Source organism: Pogonomyrmex barbatus, unplaced genomic scaffold, assembly GCF_055798465.1.
Source record: "Pogonomyrmex barbatus isolate J1 unplaced genomic scaffold, ASM5579846v1 scaffold15, whole genome shotgun sequence".
NCBI lineage: Eukaryota > Metazoa > Arthropoda > Insecta > Hymenoptera > Formicidae > Pogonomyrmex > Pogonomyrmex barbatus.
Window position 1 is genome coordinate 664,212 of NW_028297111.1, and position 24,209 is coordinate 688,420.

General features: G+C 42.8%; 1 protein-coding gene across 4 annotated transcripts in view; it reads left to right on the plus strand.

The window, feature by feature from the left end:
- The window catches only part of LOC105425275 (uncharacterized), a 198,616-nt gene extending 174,553 nt beyond the window's left edge, over window positions 1–24,063 (plus strand). For all 4 annotated transcript variants that reach the window (XM_089073501.1, XM_089073500.1, XM_089073504.1 and 1 more), the window contains 9 exons: window positions 9,381–13,811; window positions 14,060–14,377; window positions 15,807–15,876; window positions 16,142–16,551; window positions 16,990–18,873; window positions 18,978–19,103; window positions 19,195–19,361; window positions 19,486–19,700; window positions 19,769–24,063. In XM_089073501.1, coding sequence (XP_088929627.1) covers window positions 9,399–13,811; window positions 14,060–14,377; window positions 15,807–15,876; window positions 16,142–16,551; window positions 16,990–18,873; window positions 18,978–19,103; window positions 19,195–19,361; window positions 19,486–19,700; window positions 19,769–20,193 — 8,028 coding nt within the window. In that variant the 5' untranslated portion in view covers window positions 9,381–9,398 and the 3' untranslated portion in view covers window positions 20,194–24,063. The remainder of the gene's footprint in view (window positions 1–9,380; window positions 13,812–14,059; window positions 14,378–15,806; window positions 15,877–16,141; window positions 16,552–16,989; window positions 18,874–18,977; window positions 19,104–19,194; window positions 19,362–19,485; window positions 19,701–19,768) is intronic.
- Window positions 24,064–24,209: the final 146 nt, after the last annotated feature.

The window sequence follows — 24,209 nt, forward strand, 5'->3', positions numbered from 1 at the left end:
GAAATGCGGGCTTGATTATTCATACGCGCGATTCGCGACCGAAAATAATCCATCCCCACCTCCACCCCCCCCCCCCCCCGTTGGATTTCTTTTGTTCGCGAGGTTAATCTCATTCTTCATAATTAATCATGACTGACGTAAATGAGCTACATCACCGTTATCGCGTTATCCTGCTGCTGCTTAAAAGAAGGGAAAACTTGTTCTCGCTTTCTTAGATAAATGTCATTGCGTTGCGAGTGAATAAAAATTATTGATTGGATTCCGTAAAGCGCGCATTCATCTATAGTTCATGTTACGTATATTGTAAAAAAAATTTACGTTGTTTGAATCAAACAAATACATAAGTGGGAACAGTAAGTGTAAAGAAATAAATCTTTCTCTCTCTGGGCTTTACGAAAGAAATCCACCTTATGCTTCATGCGCGTGACGAAAAAAATCTAGCGTATGATAATGATGATCCTCGACGATCACGACAAAGTTTATGTTTTTTTACACCGCCAAGTGTCCGTATGAGAACAGAGACATGGCAAAAATTCGACAGGATCGATCTGTAAACTCGCCCTTGTGGCCAGATCGAGCCCAGTTCGATGTGACAAACATACACAGGCTCAAGTGGCTGTTGCACGAGATGCCAAGTGAATCGTTTTTTTTTTTTTCCTCTCTTTGAGACTCTTCACGAATCACGAAAAAATCATAAGCGTCGGCTTTTTCGTCGCTTTCGCGGCGTTTTTAATTCCACGCCTGAAATTTGGACGATTTTTTTCGGAGACAAAGCGCACACGTGCTGCGCCTCTCGGCGACACGGATTTTTCCTCTTCTGCTCTTTGTAACATCACGACCGACATAACGACGTTTTTCTTTTTTTCCGAGGTTTTTTTTTTTTTTTTATGAATCCAACGTTTCGTTCAATTTTCCATCTTTTATCTGTTTTCGTCAAAAATTGAACGCGCTTCAACGGAATTGTTGTTCAAGGCGGCGAAACAATTGTTTTATCGACGTAGTGCCCAGTTTTACGAATTGTAAGAATTGTAAATATGGATCTTTGGATGAGATTAATATCAATCCGAAAAATATTTGATAAAAGTAAATATTTATTTTTTCGTTTTCGATCGATTTTGCCTCTCGCAAGTTTATTATCCAACTCGTCGTATATTCAAATCACTATTGTGAGGTGTTTTTTTTTTTTTTTTATTGTTTTTAAGAACTTTCAGTCCTAGTTTCTTTCTTTCAGATTTGATTCAGTTATTTATGAATATTAAACTACGTTATTTTATTAACAATGTGGTTTTACGTCTCTATATTCCCTTTGACTTCATTGACGGGCCTTTTCTAGCAAAACACAGATGACACAGTGTTTGCAATCTACGTAAAATAAATTTATTGTATTTATTTATATTTTCAATTTGCGATTCTTATTGGTTTCATTCTTGTGTCATAGAATAATATCTTGCAATTTTAATCATTTGTTTTTACTTGCCTACACGTTTTAGATATATATTATATTGAAACATTTTGGAAATAAATAGAATAAATAATTATTCCTTAATAAATTTTATAGAAACGATAAAAGTATAAAATTGAACATTCAACTAATGCAAAAGTGTCATAATATTTGGAACCGTTAATCCTTTTAAAGAATTGTGCAGCAAGCCTTCAAGACATTTCATAAATTAACAATCTAATACGAAAATTTCACGTTTATCGTTTATGTGTTTTAATAAATCACTGTAGAAAAAAGGTATGAAAGGCAAAATGTTACGATATTTCGACGTAGTGATATTACAATCGACCGCGCGGCCATGCAAAATTCATATTGTCGCTATTGTAAACTTTTGAGTAACCGTAAAACCGTGTGAATTCACCGTCGGAGAGCGGAATACCTCGGAATATTCTGAAAAATATTTCGGTGAAACGTGCAACACGTGCTACCTTGTTCGCCCAACTTGCGCTTCAACTTCCGGAATGTCCTTGCACTAGTTGGAGCTTCGACAAAGCTCTCGTTGGCACTCGATCGCCTTTAAATTTTTCCTGTCGGCAACTAAGGCATTACATTTCAACGATCAGATGTATTATGCATGTATCGTGACGTGTTTTTCGTTAGGAAACCGTGCCAGACTGAAGAGTCGATTGAAGTTTATTAATAAATGATAATTAATAAGAATTTTTACAAAATAATAATAAATAATGAAAAACTGATATGCCTAATTACGATCTATTACTGTGTCGTAGATCGACACAGAAGAAAAATTGGTCTTAAATTAAATTAAAAAAAAAATATTCTCATTCAAGAAGCAAGAATATTCTAATCTTAAAAATCTTGATTTAATTGGATTTGTATTACTTTTGAACTGAACTCAAGATTAAAAGTCTTCTAGAAGTGAAGATTGTAATATTCTTTCTTACATATGAAAATATATAGTCTTGATATATATATATATATATATATATATATATATAGTCTTGCACTCTTTAAGACTAATTTCTCTTCCGTAGATAGAAATCATCCCCCGTGGTATATCATGACCGAACGAGGTTTATTTGCCGGATTTGGATGAAGACCCCTTTGCGCATTTCTCTATTCTTTTTTGCATTACGTGTGTACGCACGCGCGAATTTACACCTCGATGAGTTTACGAGCCGTTAAGTATCGTGAATGCAATTACGCCGTTGTATGAGCTTCTAGAGCGCACCCCGTTTTCCCCTTATCGGAGCGAATTCGTGGGCACGTTCGCGCGATTGGCAGGGGACGAGAAGCTCGTTAAACAAACTGCACCGGACTGCACCCAGTAGCTCCCAGCTATTATCCGAGAAGTGCTAACACGCGGACATAACGAGTTGCTAACTGTAGAGAATTTATGGAGAAGTACACTATTGTTTTGGCGGCATTTCACAAACACTATCGCTCCGGAGGCCAAAATCGGTGTCATTTCCCGAAAATGCTTTACACAATTACACTCGCAAATAAATTCACATCTTTCCCGGGCAGATTAATTAAATGGGGTAAAGAACGGCGTGCCATAAATTTAATCTTTAATTTAATAATTCGTTTTTCCGTGCGAAGGATTTAAAAGAATAACCAAAAATCGCGTGTATTTTTTTTTTTTTTTTTTTTTTTTTTTTTTTTTTTTTTTTTTTTTTTTAAAGAGAGATTGGCAAAAGCAGCACACATAAAGGGTTTTCACTTTTAACAATAACGTTGATACTGATAATTTTTGTTTTTTTTTTTCATTTGTTAACACGCGCCAAGTTGGAGGAAAAATTTTTTTATCGTTCTTTCTCCCGTTCGCAACAGGCCCGCGTAACTTGAGGCAAAGTTTGCACTTTACGCGCCCTCTTTACACCAGTTCGTCAAGAGGAATTTACATGTTCGCATCGTTAGTAGGGGTCGATATCTCGTTAAACATTCCTAAGCTGTTTCGAAAAGGACGCATTGCACCACGTATTTTGCACACGTAAAACACACGAATGCAAATCGACAAATTGAACACTCATCAAATCGCTCGAGTCGATACTTGTCTTGTTACTCGGAAAAAAAAATCCATTTGATTTATATGGAGAGCGCCGAGACACAAATTAAATAAGATTCCAAGTAAATTTCACCTAACAATTTCATCCAAGTAACGAGCAATCCCTTAATTTTCTCTGCCTTGATTTAAAGGTGGGGTGGTTTCAGCTCAACAATTTTGCGATTCCACGCGCAGAAAAAAAAATACGCGCAAAATTTCTTCTCACGTTGGTAGAAGAGGAAAGGGAAAAAAAACGCTTTCCCGTCAACGCTATCCCCTCAACATTGCATTTCGGATTCGTTCATATCGCGCGATTTCTCCCAGTAATGGAGAACTGATTTCGATACGACGATATAATCGAGATAAAATCGAAGGAGGCGACAGAGGAGGGAGACCGATGCTGATTTGTTTAGCGATAATTTCCCGAAAAGTCGGGGACGAACTGAACTTTCTTCCCTTTTCCCCGCCTCTCTTTATCGCCGTGTCGTGAGATTTCCGGGGGAGAACGGGGGAAATAGTGCTTCCTTCTTCCGGCCTTTCTTATGAAGCCTGTGGGCTCTGTCCTGAGTTACGCCACGGGTTACGTCTCGCAGCTCCCCTTTAGCTTTTCCTTGACCTCGTTACTCGTTTTGCTGCTTGAATACTCGGCTCGAAACCGGCTGCGCCTGTGCTTCACAACATAGTCATTCTTTGTTACATTATCCGTTCCGTGCCGAACGAGCGATGTAATCGCGAAGAGTTAGAAAACGTCGACGGATCGTAAAAATCTCCGTTATTAAACCACAAATGTTCCTTTTCAGTGGCAAAAAATAAGTCGACGAGGCAATTGATAGATCGAATTAAATGAAGAAAGAATTAATTAGCAGAAGGATTTAAAAAGTGAAATTGTAATCTGAAAGGCAAAATGTTTTTTTTTTGCACACTTCAAGATGAAGAAAGAATAATATAAATAATAATAATAATAATAATAATATTAATTAAAAGATATAATTATATAATGATATTCCTGAGATTACGATCAATTTCATATTTCTCACAACTTTGAAATTTCTAATCGATTTCGTATAAAAGGCATGTAAGAAGGTCTGGCTTCGAAACTCGAAACGTGCCGATTATAAATCAACCGTTTTTATACGAAGTCATCCACATATCCTAGATCCCATACATTTTATTCAATATTTTATTGCATTCGCAGCATAGAATAAAATTAACATTTAAGTAAATATATTTATGACCAATGTGTATCATATCGTGAAAAACATTGCGAATTATTAAATGAGGAATGTCGATCGGTTGACACACAAAAACTATCTCGTTATTTCGCGCTTACAACGAAAACTCGGAAATAAAGAGATTAAATTCTCCGATATGCCGATAGCGAGACGGGAGTGAGACATAAAACACGGCTCTCGAGGGGTTAAAGGCGGAGCGTTTTAAATCGGCTTAACGGGTCAATGAAGTCGGAAAGTATGATCCGGGGGAAACGAGGTCAAGGGATGAATCGGAAAGAAAAAGGGATCGCTGACGAGTCGAGGGTGTATTTGTTCGAGGTATTTAATTCTGGAATAAATCTTCGCTTCTTTTCTCCCGCGTACACCCTCTCTTCTTTTCTCTTTCGGGAGGAAGAGGTGGCCGGTGCTCGGGGAAGGAATACGGTTAACTACTATGTTGGGCGCCATAATTCCGCTCGGGATTGACGTTTTCTGGAATTTCGCGGACCCTCCCTTTCGTAAACGGAATCGGAAGTTATCGCGATAATACGCGTCCTACCTAAGTTACGTCAGAATCGTAAATCTGATGCGAACCGTAAAATTTTTATCGATTACGCGCGCAGCGTAAAAGCTGGCTGCATAGCTTTTTTGTTTTTACGTTTTCGATAAATATTATCGAATGTGTTTCTCATCATGGCAAGTTTGGGTGTATCACGTATATTGTTATTTAAATATGGACTTAAATGAAAAATTGGACGATGTAATATATTTAGATTTTTTTTTTTTATTTCTTTTTTTATTAGAAAAATTCACAGCTTTTCTCTAACGCAATTTATAATCCGAAAAAAAATTCAGGATTCGGTCGAAGGCGATTTAGCTCGGGTTTGGAACTAATCGCGCCGATTGAGACAAGTTCGCGAACGTCGTGAACGATTTCGTTAGTCTTGCCCGAGGCTAAGTGAGAGGTAGAGACGCGCTTGCGGCATCGTGGCCGTCGTTTAAGCCGCAGCTTAATTCGGCTTAAGGCATTACTTTCCGTCTCTCTCTCTCTCTCTCTCTCTCTCTCTCTCTCTCTCTCTCTCTCTCTCTCGTTTTGCTCTCTCGGGCTTCGGCTCTCCTCTCCGTACTTCCGCCTCGTTCCGCCCTGCTGCGCGGCTTTTAATCGAGCGCCAACGGATTATCTCGACATCGAATCTACGGTCAACCTGCAAACCACCGGCAAACTCTGGACCTTTGTGCGTCATTCTATCTCCGCGCGACTCAGGTGCCCCGTTTCACGAACTCACAATCTGGACGAGCGCCTTTGCTTCCTCCCTGTGACGCGAGGTCAATCGGCTTAATGATGATGGATAAATCCGCGCGCGCGCGCGTGTGGAATTTTCAAGACGGTAAAAATTGTCGAATCATCAAGAGAAAAGATTGATAGATTCTCCTTGTCATAACATTATACTTACTTCATTCTCTTGTAATTATTCTTGCTCGCTTGATCTCGCGATATAGAGATGTACGGATAGATAACATGATAGATAAGCCGTCTGTTTCTCAAGGAGTAATATTAATGATAGATACTGCAATCAACGTGTGCATTACAATCCATCGTAATATCATTTAAATTAATTATTGTCGTACATTTAACGTGCGCTTATGATTAGGGAATATATGTTCATTATCGAGAATTAGGCCGACTACGAATGATATTCCCATAGGAACGTTTTAAGCGCGGATATCGCTGATGATCGATCATTTCCTGCTGGCACAGTCGCGATATTTACAGAGATTGCGTATCAGCCATGTAATTTTGTCGCTGTCGTCCCAGAGAAAAAGAGAGAGAGAGAGAGAGAGGGAGGGGGGGAGGGGAAGGCGCGAACCATTTGTCGCGGATCTTATCGAGAGGCGGACTCTTCATTTTAAAGCGACTCGAGCGTAAATGCAACCTCGAACCACTCCGGTCGAATCCCCGAAACGTCGGGGCCACTGCTTTAACACTGGATATTTATTACCGCACAGTGTAGCCTTATCGAGTGGCCTCGCCATGCTTGAAATCGTGAGAATTCCAACCAAACCGTTCCTCCTCCATCCACCCACTTCTCCTCCCTACTACACCCATACATACATTCTCACGACCGTCGTCGTGTGTGCGCGAGATCGCATATACGCGCGCGCGCGCGCGCGCGTGTGTGTGTGTGTGTGTGTGTGTGTGTGTGTGTGTGTGTGTGTGTGTGTGTGTGTGTGCGTGCGGTAACGGGACAGAATGTAATGGAGAACGGGACGGGAATGGAACGAGACGGGACAGGAGGTGGGCGAGAGGGGCCTTTGACTGGCGCGCGAAGGGGACCGGATCAACAGCCCCTCAGGTCGCTCGGCAAGGGTGCGCGAATATTGATTCCCACCTAGCATGGTGTACACCGAACAGCAGCTCGGTGGAAGCACGGTGTTCGCGAATCTAGTCAATGGGCATGATTCCGGAATATACTAAGGAAGTCCCGCTACTTTCCCGGCTTGTCCCGCGATAATGTCCCGCGAGGATGATTAATTCGACTTGTTTTTGGTACGAGATGTATATTATATTGCCGAGCACGTGTTCGCCGTGAGACCCTAAAATGTGCGCAATATTGTTCTTATTCCATAAAGGAATGCGAGCTATAAATCAGCATATAAATGTTACGTGTGACAGTGAGCTAGATATAAACCGTTCTGTTCTGCGTAAATCGATACGAAAGACACAACAATTTTTGAACCGAGGAAGCCTAAATTGCGCCAATTGCGACGCACGCGTGAAATTGAAGAGATAAATTGCGTTGCAGTAAGAGCCTAGTAGTAGTTAATCTCGTATTCATATTTTTATGAATCCTCGTTGCAACGGAGGTTCGTCGATGAAGCTTTGATGATTCTTCCAATTTCTTATCGACGATTTATGACGACGATAAGTTCGAGAGCGAGATTACGATTGCGCGTCGCTTCGGGTGTCACGGTTAAGCTCGATACTCGAGCGAAACCCGATCTCTCACATCGATATATTCGCGATTATCCGTGCTGCACTGCCGGCTATTTCGAGCGTGGTGGTGGACGGGGTGAGTTTGCAGTGGTATTGGCGCGTGTCCCACTACGGCTTCCCGCGTTATATACGTTTACAGCTTTCCGATATCTAACTTCTGCGCCCCTTTTTCCACATCTCAATGAGCCACGACGCGAACGAACTCGCGTACACCGAACACACACTCGCCACCTTCCTCCCCCCCCCCCCTCTCTCTCTCTTCCCATCGACCGGTTCGGATCGATAGCGATCTATATTACAGGCGGCTGCCTCCTCGAGTGGAGGACGACGGGGGTCTCTTCGACGTCTCACCGACGATCGCTGAAGAGGCTATTTGCCTTGCGGTGATGGTGATGGTAATAACGGCGCGCAGTTCCGCGGCTCTATTATGATAACCAAAAGTTCCTGTCGGAACTACTACCAAACGCGACATACAACTCCCACTCTCTCCCCTTCTTTCTCGAGAGCCCCTCACCGTCCCTCTTCTAGATAAAAAGCGATTATCGGTTACGGTAAAAACGAGCTTGTGTGTTAAACGTCGAGACTTTTTTTCGTGCGCGATATAGGCGAACGTCCTTTATACCTAACCATTATTGGCACGTTCGACCTCGTACAAAACGCAGAGGATAGTTTAATTTTGACCTTACCGACGACGTGCGATCCGATTGCATTTCTCATCCGTCAGTGTCTGAAGACTCGTCGGAGATGCATTCGCGTGTGTTTTCCAATTGGTCATTGGATAAATCAATATATCCGCTCTTGTCACCTTTGTTTGCCTCTTCGGGCTGCAGGATGATCTTATCTTCTACGATGCTGTGTGAGATTAATAATGTGAGATCGAAGTTGTTGTGAGATCGAGATCGAAGACGAAGACGAAGGAGGCGGGAAGAGAGTACATCTGCCTCTCGCAACAGACAAATACAAGACAATGAAGATTAATGCCTCGGCCTCGTTCTTCTCCCTTGCTGGCCGTTCTCCGAGTCGACGGCGCATCGTGCGAACGTTTCGGTAATCCCCAGGGAGAAATGTCTCTTCGAACTCGACTGTGAAACTTTGCGATCCCGTAACCCTGACCTTATATCTGCCATAGTTGACGAATCTTCTCGATAGTTTAATATAAACGACAGCTTTTTCTAATCATCAATTTGACGTTCTCAGAATATAAGAATGAAATGAAGATTCTACGTGGAATTATAAACGATTAATTAATTCCACGTAGAAGATAGCTTTGCCTTTAATCATTAATTTAATAATGATTTCCGATTGTGGAAAAATGAATGACGTAATTAATTTTGTAATTTTATAAGCTCGATTAAAAATGATTCATCACAAATAACTACGTTTGTTGATAATTACGAGAACAAAGACATATTTATTTTTAAAATTGAAAATAAATATTCGAATAAATTTCGACAAGCCTAAAAATAGGAAATATAGAATAAGATCAATTAAATGTTGCGGTAGGATTTGGGAATCAGTTTGAGGGGAATTATCGCTGTCGTGCAATTTAATGTCTCACAACTATAAATAAAACATCCCGAGTTTAAATCTCGGTTAGTTCTGTTAATTTTTTCTACTTTTACACAGGGAAAAGTAATGTTTTAATGTGTAATCATTTTACCGTTGCAGATTAGCAGTTGGCGTGACATGGATGTGAGCTTCACGAACGTGTTAGAGGGGGCTCGCCAGTACTTTCAGGGACTGCCCGTACCGAGTACAGGTGGTGGCGCGGCCACGTCAGTGGATCACAATCTCCACTCGACATCCTCCACGAATTCCGCCTCGTCGCACGATCATGACGCACCGTCGCAGCCGACTCAATCGACTCAGTCGATCTCGACTTCCGCCAATAGCAACAGCACCAGCAGTAGCAACAGCAGCAACAACAATAATAATAGCAGTGTCCAGGAATCGAACCGTTATTCCGCCGACATTAGACCATCGTCATCGGTGGAGAGTAGCAATGTGGCGGCCGGATCTAGCTTCTGGAATCCGCACGTGGAACCGTATCCGCCACAGCCGACCAAGGTTGAAGTCCCGGACACGAGGCCAGGCGATGAAGGCTCCGCCATGGAGCCCAGCTCCTCTTCCTCGGGCACTGTTACTTTAACCGAGATGCAACCCTCGAATTATCAGTCCTCCTCCTCTTCCTCCTCATCCTCCTCCTCCTCCTCTGTCGTGGCATCGTCATCGAATTTCTCGCAAAGAGCGCCGACGTCATCGGTGTTTACCACTTCGTCCTCCAGCGATCACAATCACCATCAATCTCATCCTCCGGCGTCAAATTCGTCGCATTTGCATCAGATGCAACCACCTCAACCATCACATTCCCCTGGACCGGTGTACCAGCAACTTAATAACGTCAACAGGACATCCTTCAGCGCGGCGGAGATGCTCGCTTCTTCGTCGTCGCATTCCGCTTCAACCTATCAGACTGCCAATAACAACGATCGGCAGTCGCAGCCAATCGTTGCGCAAAGGACTCAGTACTATCCGCGTTATCATCATCCAGATATCACGAAATGCGCACCGGCCCCATATTCGCAAAGTTCTATTTATCAATCTGCCAATGTAGCGCAACCTTCGAGCACGGTTCAGCAACCGAGTACGAGACCGACGCCGGTGGAGCAGACTAATACGACGACATCGTCCAGCGTTATCATTCAAGGACATTGTCCGCCGGAACAACAACGAATATCCGGTACTTATGGCAGTAACGTGCCACCAGCTCAAAGTCCTCTCGGCGGATCTACGGTGTACGGATCCGGCTCTTCCTCTTCATCGTCTCAGAGCTACTGTTCCACGAGCCAGTACCAGCAACAGACCCATCGTATAGCGAGCGTTTCTGCTTCGAGCGTCAACGATAGGTCACATAGCTCGGATGGGTTGCATTCTTCCACCGCCGCTTGCTCCTCATCGTCGCAGGCAGTCAGCCCGCGTCAGCCCGGGCCAGGGAGCTCCTCCTCCAATCACATTCCTTCGCAGTCGCAATCGCAGAATCTTTCGGGTCACATTCCTTCGATGCATCCACCATCCGTCTCTACTTCGGTGCACTATCATCATCATCATCAACAGCAGCAGCAGCAGCAGCAGCAACAGCAACATCATCAACAGCCGTCGCTTTTGCAACAGCAGCAACATCAGCATCAGCATCAGCATCATCAACAGCCGTCATCTTTGCAACAGCAGCATCCGAGTCGCGTAAATGCATCGCCACACTCGCACGGTTCCTCATACGGAGGTCGCGTGTTGCCGTTGCCATTACACGGCGCTCCATCGTCAGCCTCCATGACGGCGAGTCATTCGCAGCAACAGCAGCAGATGCCACCACCTCCAAGTGGATATCACACGGGAACGACGCCGTCGCCGCATCACGAGCCGTCACCTCGTCACGCAACTCCGTCGCCGCATCACGCGACTCCGTCGCCACAACGGCAATCGCCGCATGTATCCAGTCTACATTCGCACGCCTCTCCGTCTCCTCATCATACACCCTCGCCGCACAACAGCTTCCAGCCGCATTCGCCGACTTATCCACCACCGCCGCCGCCGTCGTCGACGCAGCAGCAGCAGCAGCAGCAACAGCAACAACAGCAGCAGCAGCAGCAGCAGCCAGTGGTTCCATCGAGGTCGACACCGCATTCGTACAACTTACCACCGGTTACCTCGCAACACTATCAAACGAATTACGTGGCGGCGGTTCGTGACGCGGCTATGGGATTGCCTTACGCACCGCCGCCACCGTCCCAGTCTTCGTACCATTCCTTCCAAAAGACTCCGCAAGCGGAGTCTCAGGGGAATAGCTATTATTCTCAGTCGAGCCGATCTCACAGTCAATCTTACAATATGCAACAAATGTTGGTACCGTCGCAAACGGCGTATCCTAGCACCCCTGGTGGCAACAATCTAGGTAGCTACCAGCAAAGCACGAGCAAGCACGTGACGTACAACGGTACGGATGCTGCGAAGAGGGGTATGATGGACGTCACGACAGCGACGCCCTACGGCACGCATCGGTCGCCTGCGCAGAGGAGCGGCAACACGCACAATTTGCCACCCATCGCTGCCCTCTCGTCTTATCATTCCAACAGGCGGGAACCGTTGGGCAAATCGGCGCAATCGACGGCACGACAACGAATGCATCCGACGAACGCGGCCAGCAAAGTCCCGTCCGTCGTGATGCCACCGACTCCATCGTCCATGACGATGCCTCCGCAGAGGCTCGCCGAATACCCGGTGACCCCTGTCTCGGCAATGAACCACGCACTACCGGTGAACGGTAGGACGACCACCGTGACGAACATGACGTACAGCTCGCGGTACAGCGGTCAACAAAGCTACCCGTCGTCATCGTACGCTACCACGATGGCGCCTAGTCATCATGGTAACAACTCCACTAGTAGCACCACGGTGACCACTGTTGGTCACGGTGGTTCAAGTGGCGCGAGGTCTTCCGTTCCAGCGATCCCCGCGTATCAGTCTTCCGACGAGCCGGACCGATCGGCCGGATCAACGTCCTATCATCACCACCAGCCGCCGACGCGAATGACGACGGAGAATTACGTCTACAAAGAGTATCCTCCTTATCAGAGTCCAGCGTCATCCGGCAGTCAGGTAACCTCGGTCGCCGCCATGGCGAGTTCACCGTCACCGAGCAACACGGTTCGGAAGAGAGAATCTCCCCTGGACCTGTCTGTCAAAACTGTCAAGACGTCCGCCGATTCCACGGCGCAGGACGACCTTGAAACCATCAGCGTCGAGAAGCATGTCAGTAGCTCAAATCTAAGTACCTCTAGGAGCAACGTGAGCAGGTCGATGCCACCTCCGGCTGCCGTGCACCAACCGGTACCGGCTCAGCCATCGTATTCGTCGTCGTACGATCATAGGCCTTCGAGTAACAGTTCGAGAAATTCTATGACCTGCGTCCGGGCGTCGACGCCCCAGACGGTGTGCGCGCCCAAGGTCGACTTCCTGCCGGACTTCAATTCGACGCCGCTACGTCATCAGTCGCATCACGAGAATCCTCTTCGCAGGAGCACCACGCAGCAGTTGTACGTTCCACCCGCCCAACCCGTCTCGTCTCATCACGCGAATACCACTCCACTGCCTCATATGTCCACATTCAAGAAACGTCCACTGCCCACGTCGCCACTGTACGACGGACTGACGATACCGCCTTCGTCATCATCAGCATCGTCGTCGTCGTCGTCGTCGTCGTCGTCATCCGCGTCTTCGTCCTATCTCCATACGAACGATTCCGTGTCCTCGAGATTTTCCAAGTATCGACCGACGACGATGGAGCCGTCTCCGCGTCTCGGTCCGCCCGCACTGCCCGCACAGGATTACTCGCCTGATCCGAGCAAATATTACTTGGCGGACAGTAGGGCCAAGTTCGACCAGCAGTTTCCTCAACGCGGCGAACGGACGGGCGCGTTCAAGAGGGCTGGCGAAGCTCTCTATAGTACGGGGATCCCCAGCAAACAGGCCAGAGTCGCTTGGCGAGTACCGAGTGCCGACAAGCAGATTACCGAGCCAAAGTTGTCGACCACGTGCACGCTGAACGAGCAGCAGCAGAAGCGGCAAGAGATGAACCTTCCGCCGCTTCCTCTGCCGAACGGAGCTCTGCCGACACCTGCCGGCGCCTACGATCAGCGACCCGCCGACAGCGGCGGTTATTCCGGCCCGGAATCGTCCAGATCGTATCAGTCGGCGTACTGTGATAAAAGGACCTATCCGGAATCCAAAGTTATACGGAGCTCGCCGTCGTCGTACAGTCATCCGGTGATGTCGAAATCCGCGAGCGTGCATCCGTTGCCGCAGCAGTTGAGCGGCGCGCAACTGACCTATCCCAGTTACCGCCAGGCAACTCAGAAGACGATGTGTCCCCCGAGCGGGACGTCCGGCGGTCAGCCGGTGGACCAACCTAGCAACACCGGCGCCGACAAGAGGGTCCTCAGCTTGCTGAGGAATAGTCTGGAGAACAAACAGCAGAGGGACGAACAGCTAAACAGTTTGCAGCCCATTTTGGCCAATCACAACCAGCAGAGCTTCCAAAATAAAGTAAGAATTTAGAAAAATTTTATTCATCTAATTTCATTATTTCATTATTAAAAGGGAGAGGGCTCTAGGGCTTTATTTTCGTCATTTTTCGTCGCTAATAATTTTTTGCGCATAAAATCAAGTCAAGGACCCTACAACGATGATTTGATGCTGAAAACAAAAGCGTACGGTTATTGAATTATTAGTTAGTTAGTTCTATCCGGATTTCCAGGCACTTGTGATAATTCCTGTGAAATTAATTCCGACAGGTCGTCGCGCCAGTCGAGCCCAAGACAAATATCGGCAGGCACAATCTGTCACCGTTTACGGCAGCGAGCCTGCTCGAGCGTAACAGCAACACGCCGCCGCATTACAAACTGCACGTTCCGCGTGCGGTAGACTCGATCACTCAGGAGGCGCCGCGCAGCATGTACGCCTCGAGAGTGAACGCATCTGCCACGTTACCCGGCAAGGAGGCTTCCCTCGCGGGACCACGCGGCGCCGAGAACCAGATTCACCGTGACAAGGACGACGGCCTCGCCGCTATCTTAGCCGCGAAGATCAGGACGAAAGCGGAACTGAAACAAGTGTGTGCTTCTCTATATATCGAACAAGCCAGAGTTAATAGAGAACGATAATAAGGCTGATGAGAGAATCAACTGCTGTAAACGGGGCGCAAATTATATATATATATCTAATCTTAACATTGTTTATTAATGAAAAGTGCAAAAAAAGAGGGTATACTATTGCTGGACTCGTTGATAGAATTTTCGTTCTCGTTCAAAATACCGTGAGGGAAAAAACTTAAATTTGAATGCTTATCCTCTCAACTTTATTTTTGATAATATTCATTCAAGATTAAAATTTATTTTTAAACGAGATGACTTTAAACTTTCAAGTATTTTCTCGGAAACACTTCGCGAAAAACAAAATGGTTTATATTACCTTTTATTTCGAAAACTTCTATTAAAAAACTTTTTTCAAAAAAATTATTGATGATTTCGAAAACACTAAATTTGCGTTTTTAGTACGATATAAATTGAGAGATTTGATCAGAAAGTTCATAAGGACATTCTCCCAGCATATTCTAAAAGAAATTTAATATACAAGATCTGCTGTAGCGATGCTATGTGAAAAGGATCGTGAGACAATTAAAAACGAGACTAAATGAACATCAGAATCAATTCGTAGAAATACTAAAACGCATTCGGTAATTGTCGAAGGATAGGATAAATTGCGATCATGAATTCACTTGAGATAATGTTAAAATTGTGAATAGTGAAACATAATCTACGAAAGTAGATTAACTTTCGAAATGCTTTTCGTCAAAAGTCATAATAATAGCTTGAATTCACAGTCTGAAACTGAAACTATTTACGTCACGCAAATGTTTTTTTTCATCTTGAGCTGTAAACTTGTTTTTGTTTTTGGTTGAGGTCTTGTCAATCTTAAAAATCATCATTGCTCTCAGCTATTGCCTTGCTGAATCAAAATGTGCCGATAACGAGATTTATATACTTTCTTGCAAGTTTTTTTTTTTTTTTTTTTTTTCTTTTTATTGTCCGTGTCCATTTGGTGAATGATCATTTACATAACTATTCTTTCCTTTATTTCATATGAACGATTTTCATCGAACATACCATTTCATATTATTTATTTGGCAATTAATAATTTCATTTAGTCAACTGACAAGAGTGACATATTGTCATTATTTTTTATGATTGGTTGGGCTTACCGATTGTACTCTGAGACATCCTTATTACATTTTTATATCACTGAAGATGCCTCGAATTTGAGTCGAAACCTTTGGCACTTTTTTATTAAATAAAGTTAAGATTAAATATATAATTTACGCACCGCTTACACCGCTGATTTTTTTATTAGCCTTATTATTGTCTAATATAGTATTATAATATTGAGATGCCACCACACTTTTCTGTTAATATTTAAACTGTAGTTAATTTGCAAAATTATGTTGCTCGTCTCGAGCTCACGATTCATATCATTTTTTTTTAGGTTGGAACCGGCCAATTTACAACGAAAGCTTCCTCCGTACCATCACAGAATATGTCATCGACACCAAAAGGTAATTTGATAATTTTCGGAGAAGAGGCTGATAATTAATATCCATTGGTAAACATTACCAAACCAAAGATAATTTAATGTCGATTTGATCTGTTCATCCCAATTTCATTCATCGTAGTTTGCGCCGAGTATAACCGATATAATTTGCGTAGTAATTGCGATGTTATTCAATCACATCGATTATATATGCCGTATGCAGATATTAATTTTGAGATCTGCATATAATCTTTATTGTTGTGCACACACACACACACACACACACACAGAGATCGATAGCGCAGCCTCGACGTCGACGCCGCAATCCGGCTCGTCCGCAGGCAGCCCACCAAAATTAACGCGCGAGAAGACTGTCAGCCTGCCTCCTAGAAGACGTTTGTTTTCGAGAACCGACGAGGACAACATGCCGGTAGCGGCGACCGTGCCTGCCGCCGCCACCGTCGCGTCCGTCACAGTTCCGGCAAGGGCGAGCGGATGTAGAAGCTCCTCCGAGACATCGGTCTTCGACTTCCGGGAGAGCGACTCCGAAGGCGAGATGCCGGTTCTCGAGCTACAAACCTTGGAGGAGATGAGGAGAGACAGGAAACAGTTGTCCAAAGTGCAACCCCCAATTCCTCTTAATGACGCCGTGTGCATGAACATGGCATCCTCGACGGATCTCGTGAAGATAGAGCTAAAGGTAGGGGACGAAATTAAATTATACGATTGAAAAGATGGTATTTATAACTGGTATTTACACAGCTTCCTGTGTAAATTAAATTTTGTTTCTCTTAAACACATTGCCGAGACAGACACGTCATAGTTGTAAATAATGTAAAATTACATAAAATTGAAAGTCGAGAGTTCATCAAAGGTGTAGCTCGAACGAAAAAATGTATAAAAGTCAATTTTCATATAGATAAAGTCCGATTTTTCTTGGTTCGTTATATATTTAATTTTTTCTGCTTTACTATAAAAGAATTTTTAACTTGAGGAAGACTCAATATAGAACATTTCAGTCAAATATTTAAATTTTGTTTTATTTCACATGCACGAATTTTTACTACACGCTTTTGTTTATTATCTTGTTTCCATCTACTTATGTTACAATACTACTTTATGCATCGTTTGTTTGCAGGAAAATGACAAAATCAACGATATCGATCCATTCTGGACTAATACTTGTGATAAATTCATGGAACAATTACGAACGGGTGATGCCGTAAAGAAGCGAGGACGCAGAAAAAAGATAAGCAATACCACAACATCAAAGCTCGAAGATACGGTTAATGATAGTGACAAAGAATCAGACAGCAATGCGTCGCCTTCTCAAATTAAGCCCGAAGATATCAAAAGGGAAACACCAGAGGCGAGTAAGGAAGATAAAAATTCAGTCTTTAAGGACGTTAAGATTAAGATAGAGCCCGGATTGAAGAAGGAGGACGACAAACATTCGAGTGACGATTCGGACGAAATTCCGTTAATTCGAAGAACGAGGCAAGAGGTGAAGAAGGAGGATAGCGATTGCGACGAAGAAGTGATATGCCGAAGAAGACGAATTCGTCGCGGTAGCAAGTTCAAACTCGAATCCTCCAGTGGTAGCGAATCCTCTAGCGAGGATAGCGATACCGAGTTTGGCCATGGTTCCTCGGTGGCCGATAGACTTCGCGCTAGGAAGCGAACTCTGGCCAACACGTCCGAGGGTATGAAGCTTCGTTCGAGGGACACTACTCCACACAAAGCGAAAACAGAGAAGGAATCCAAATTGTCGCCGCCTAAAGGCGGGACGTCCCAAAAGACAAAACCGAAACCACTGTTTGGTGACGGCAGCGATTTCAGACCCGGTTGGGAAGAGGAAGTTTACGTGTACAAAAAGTCCTTAAGAATGCCTACCAGATTGATAACGGTATCAAAACCATCGCGTTTCCATCGGTTGTCCACGTCATTGCCGGCTTTAGATCCCGGTTCGCCGGCATTGTCCGTCTCAATGGACAGTTCCGATGTATGCCTCGGTCGTAACAAGAGAATCGTAGACAGTGATATGGAATCCAATTATAGTTTCAGTATCACGGGCAAGATTGATGATGAGGAGGCAACTTCATCCACGACAGTTTCCTGCCCTCCGAAGGCCATGAAACATTTCCGATCGGAGAATAATTCTATCGTTGACGTTCTCGCGCAGAAAGTCGGAAGTAGCGGTGGTCAGAAAGACTCGAAGAAGAAACAGAATCTGAAGGGCAATAAGAGCAGTAACATTAATAGGAGTAGCAACGAACCGGAACTTTTGCCAACGCCGAGTCTCGCACCGCTCCTGTCATCCGAGACATCGAAAAACTCTAAAAATAAGATGGCAATGAAGAACAATAAAAACCCGATTAAAGTTAGCAATTCCGATCTCCTTGGTTATTTCCGCAAAGAGACAGTTAATAATTTCCGTGACGCGTTCAAGAATAATCACGCGTTGCCCAATGAGTTTTCTACTTTGGTGCTGAAAAGTCGAACGAGAACGGAGACAAAAGTACTGAAGAAAGAGACGACTATACGCGAAGTATTCGGCGAGGATAGACCTGCGTCGGCTCCGCCGATGCAGAATCACGATGACACGTCGCAAGACGACGATTCGCAGAATGAAATTCCGGAGAATGCATTGGGCAAGATGCGAATGTTGAAACAAAAGGTAGTGTCCCGTTTGAGAAACGCCGGTATACTACGAAGCCACAAGGCGATAATGAACTCGAAACGTCGCCTATTGACTGCCGAGAGGCGGAAGGATCTGCTCAAATCGCTCGCTAGTAAGAAATTGCATCGTATCAAAACTGAGATAGAGCAGGAAGAGATCAACGACGCCAGGGAAGAGGAAAATAACGAGATGGAGGATGACAAGAATGATTTAGAGATTCGTAACAAAAAGAAACTGAAGCTTCGACCTGGCCGGAGGAAATTCCGTTCTGGATTCGATTACATTCGCAAAAAGAAGAAGCCTCTGAAGAAAGATGAAGCGTTGCCGAAGGAAAGAAAAAGAGTATGTATTTTTTTTTTTATTTTGTTTTCCTCGGTATCTTTTAAAATTTTCACAATGCAATTGTCACTATACTAGTTTGAAATACGATATATTTTCTTTTACAGCAAAGCCAAGCCAGCAAACCAAGCCCGGAATGCGTAGCCGATATTCAGTCCGAGATCAGGACATGGGTTATCAAAAAGGGTGTCGGAGAAACCATATTACACCGTGCTGCCCGTCTCGGTTACACGGTGAGATAACGATCGCGTTGCTACGTCACGCGGTAGAATTAACCAGCGATTTGTACGAATCGCGATCTAATCTGTTTGTATTTCGCCGCAGGACGTGACCGCTTATTGTCTGGAGAAGCTTAACAGCGCGCCGAGTCCCAAGGACAACGCGGGATACACGCCACTTCACGAGGCGTGCTCCAAGGGTCATCTAGAGATTGCGAAACTTTTGCTATCTTATGGTGCGAACGTTAGCGAGAGCGCTAACGGTGGCATCAGGTAATATTTCTGTCAAAATCTTTCGCGATTATAACTCCTCGAGTTATTACTCCTCGGCAAGTAATTCAACGCGAATATATGTAGAGGTAGGTAGATAGCGCTATATCTTCTCGCATTGTCGCAGGCCACTTCACGAGGCAGCTGAAAATGGAGCTACGGAGCTTGTACGATTGCTACTGTCGTACGGTGCCGATCCATTGTTGGCTACTTATTCCGGACAAACGCCTTTGATGCTGGCTGTCGACACCGAAGCTAATTCTATTCTAGAGCAGCATCTGGCTGACATCCAAGGTCACACTACCATAACATGGCCATTCGCAGGTCCATCTTCTATTTTCGGTAAGTCATTTGATGACAAGTTTCAGATGAATATTTTTATAAATTTTTTGTTTGAATTTGTTTTTTAGATCCCGAAGAAACGGGTTACAATCCGCTCGAGGATGTTCCAATGGACAGTCCCGAATCAGTTGAACTAGATGACATCGAAATGGAAGTAAGCGACATTAATCTGCCTGTCCTCTTCACTCTGAACAACGATCCGGACAAGTGGGTGCTGCTTCAAGATCTCATGGCAGTTTTGAGGATAAAGAGCCGCGAGGCTCTTCTCCGTCAGATCAATCCGAAGGCCCACTCTGGGCCACCTGCGATCGCGCATCGCGACGTCATGCGCGAATTGAAGCTGCCGGATTTCCTGGAGCAGACGCGTTGCTGTCATCTATTGAGCGGTGGCGAGAGGATCAACGTGCGTGGCTCCAAAGTCACGCTCATCAAGTACAACGACAAAGTGAAATCCCTGTTGAATGTCGAAAAGGTGCTGATCAATCTTAGGTGACAAGAGGTATCTCTGGGGCGTTCATCTCCCCAGACATCGAAACCATCGACTTCGATTCCGGCCAAGGAAAATCAGAAGAAAGTCGAAGGCAAAGCTGCTATGAAACGCGAGCGACAACAAGGAAGAAAGCGGCAGGAGACGCGTAACAAAAATTCCATAGATTAAGTGATCCGTTTTGTCGTAAATAACTCATATAAATGTAATAAAAATTATAAAAGAAGTTCTTGCTAAAGAGCGAGTGTTTCAAGGACCAAATCATCTCGATGATTGTTTCACATCACGCGAAAAGAAAAAAAAAAAAAAAGGGAACGAGTTATTGCATGTGGAGAAATGAATCCTAAATAATCAACATGAATCTGTTTGTTTAAAAAATTCATCCCCGAAAGAAAAGAAAGACTGATTGACACAACAATGAAGATCGGTGCTTTTATGTGTGTCCAAAGACTGATTCTTTTCGATTTGTCTTATGCTTTAGAGATAAATCAAGTTGATCGACACTGACAACCAATGCTGATCGATTTTCTCTTTTCGATCTCTTGTAGTGCAGAATAGAACGAAATTGACGAACTTGACTCTAAAGTGATAAGAAAATACGCACATAATCGGTTTCGTTCCTTTATTCAGATGATAAATTTGTCAATCGAAAAGTAAAAGGAAATCGGTAATCTATCGGTATCTATCGATATTCTGCCGGGAGTATAACGCGCAATTAAATTAACTTTAAAGCACGTATAGCCGTGCAAATGTAGTTTTAAACAAAATTACTATTTAATGCGCAGCTAAAAATAAGGGAAAACGGCTACCTGTGACATTATATAGGCAGTATTTATCCAGGATATATGCATAATATGCGTATATCTATAGAACGATGATGATATTTTATTAATTCTCTTAAGGATTGAGTAAATAATCAGAAGTTCGCTAAACGCGCGCAATGCTTTTAGGCGAATGAAAAAAAAAATATATATATATATATAGAGAGAGAGAGAGAGAGAGAGAGAGAGAGAGAGAGAGACATATTGTTTAGGCGGGGAAAACGAGAGGTGCACAAGAGATTTCTTTCAATCGTCGAACCAAGTCTCGGAATAGTAATAATAAAAGTAACGATAACGTAAATATAGTAATAATTATCTTAAAAATACGCGAGGAAGCGTAGCTGTCGTACCAGATATATTTTTATCTCGCACGTGGCTTCAAGAAGTTTCTTCGTTTTTAAGAAACTTTACTCCGAGATTCCGTGGAATTGGGATGCGCGCTGGGATGTGTGTTAATATTAATTTTTCTCTGTGAGCTATTATTATTACGGAACATGTCGTTGGAGGATAAGGATCAACGTCAAGAACGTAACATAAATGAAACTGCTGTCACGGATAATGTTACCACAGCTTAATCTTTGTTTTTTTCTTACGTTAGAAAAAGTTGTATATTACGTCGTGCAAGTTATATTTATGAAATGTGTTGATCGATTATCGCGAATAGGTGCTTGAAAAGGTACACGAGTTGAGTTTTGAGTTCTTCGAGTCCAGAATAATATTTGATTTGTTCTATCAAGACTCTGTCATGTAAAAGTGTATATCTGTTGTCTGATTCTATTTTTAGTATTATATATATGACTACGCAGAGTTATATATAACATATATATTTAAATATGTATACATATATAAAAAAATAACTTAAGTTATAAAAAAAAACTCTTCGTTTTTGTATAGCTTCCAGAGCGTAGCAGTTTTTATTTGGATAAAAAAAATAGAATTGGTAGATATTAATTAATGGCTCAATTCTCTTGTAATGTGGGAAGTGCAATTCGCAAAATAATATTTTTGTTCGATTCATAGTTGTTGTTTGTAGACGCATAGAGAAAGAGATACGTGATTATCTCAAAGAATTAAGGCGGCTGAAAAACTCGTCGTCAAAAAATGCTCAGTGTGCAATAATGTATTCGTTTGTTTTTACACTTTATCGTCAAATTATTTTTGTTTTTGCAATGTCAAGACAATGTTAATGCGTAATATCGCGTTCAGATCGAATACTCGCTGAGAAAACAATCTCTGAAACGAACAAAAGAATTCATTGTAGAATGTTAATTAAATATAACAGAAATACAAGGATTATAAAGAAAAAAAATCAAAGTGCAAATATATTCCAATGTATGATGCAATAATAAAAAAAATTGCAAATTTTTATTGTAACCAATTTGATATTTCGGATATAAAGAAGAGAAATCGGCGAGTTTCGATCTCTAGAAAAATTGTATGTTTGATGAAAGCAATTTAGGAGCGCAATTTTTATATAGAAGGTGAGAAGTGTTATTTTAAACTTTGACGGAATCAGTCTGGGGAGGATGGTATCGATTGTACTTATCGGCTCGCAACGTTCCTGTACGTTGATTTTCGTGCAAATGGAAATATTTAACGTGTGTGCGTACTACGGACGCGGATTACAAGATGAAAGAGAGGGAGAGATAGAGAGAGAGAGATGCGAAGAAAAAAAGAAGAAATACGCGTTCATTTTAGCGCCGTGTGCAGCACAGAGAGATTTCAATCGTTATAATCTCAGGGAAAAATCCACGTGTATTCTTGAAAATAACTTGACAGTGTACCGACTACAGATGCGTATGCCAACTAACGTGTGTTTGTGCGAGCGACGCGTATCACTGCGTATGTATGTACAGTAGCTAGCTAAAGGAAAAAAAAAAAGCTCGTTGCTCGAGGGATTAATTAATTAATATCTAATAACATTGAGTGATATTAATTAATGTTAATGTGACGCGGTCCGCGTGCACTCGGGCGACTCCTTATAATTTTTATTTAGCCGACGATATCGAGCGGGAGGATAAGGGCGCGGCTACATTACACCGGTTGTGTATATATATATATATATATATATATATATATATATATATATGTACACTAACGTATCTTGGTAAGGAGCTGCGGTAAAAAGGGAAGCGAAATAAAAGTAAAAAGGGGAGTGCAAATCGCGGGGGAGTTACTTTGATTCTCTTGGCGACAGGATGATAGGAAATCGTGGTGTGTACGTACTGTATGTATGTTTTATTCCTAAATAGTTAAAGTGTAAAGTAGATCCGCGCGCGGTACACTTGTTTATATTAGCGCATATTATCTGTGTATTATATATATAAAAAAGCATTAACCGACCTCTCGAAATAGTCACGTTGTACGACATGAGATAAACTAAGTATGTATATATGTCACTTTGCGATTACTAGAAATATTCTTTACTACTATTGCTACTGTCACTACCGCGACACTCTAACTACTACTATCACTACTGCTGCTATTACTACTACTATTACCATCTACGACTACGCGCTTTTTTATTGTATCATATATACATAGTAGTTAAATGATAGATGTACATTTTCTTAGTCGTGTGTAACATTCACGCAACGCCTCTCCCCTTCTCGCCCCCCCCCCCCTTGTAATTTATATATTAAAAAAAAAAAAACTTTTAAATGTGTTAATGCTGCTGCTTTAATGCGGATGAAGAAAAACAGAAGTTATATATAAATATATATAAATATATATATATATATATATATATATATATATATATAAATATGAATAATAAATATAAATAAATATATATATATACAAATATATATTTTATTTCAGAGATTTAGTTCGAAACAACGTTGAAGCTGAAGATGAACAAATTAGAATCTTACTGTGATTCGTGTAAAGAGGAAATATCGTTATTATTGTCATTGCCGTAGTCGTTACAAGCGAGTCACGATGGACCCGACGAATAACTTTCTAAACGAAGAAAAAAATATTTGTGATTTTTTTTCGCTAATAACATTAATGAGTTATCCGATCGATGTAATAAAAACAAGTATTTTTACTGAAATTCTTATTCCTCTCCATCGACCCCAATCATATTTAATCATCGAATTCAAAAGTACACTAAGTGCATAACAAGATTATTTCGATTCTTTTTACATATTTTTCTAGTTATAAGTGACATCACAATTTTTATATTTTCATTTTTATTAT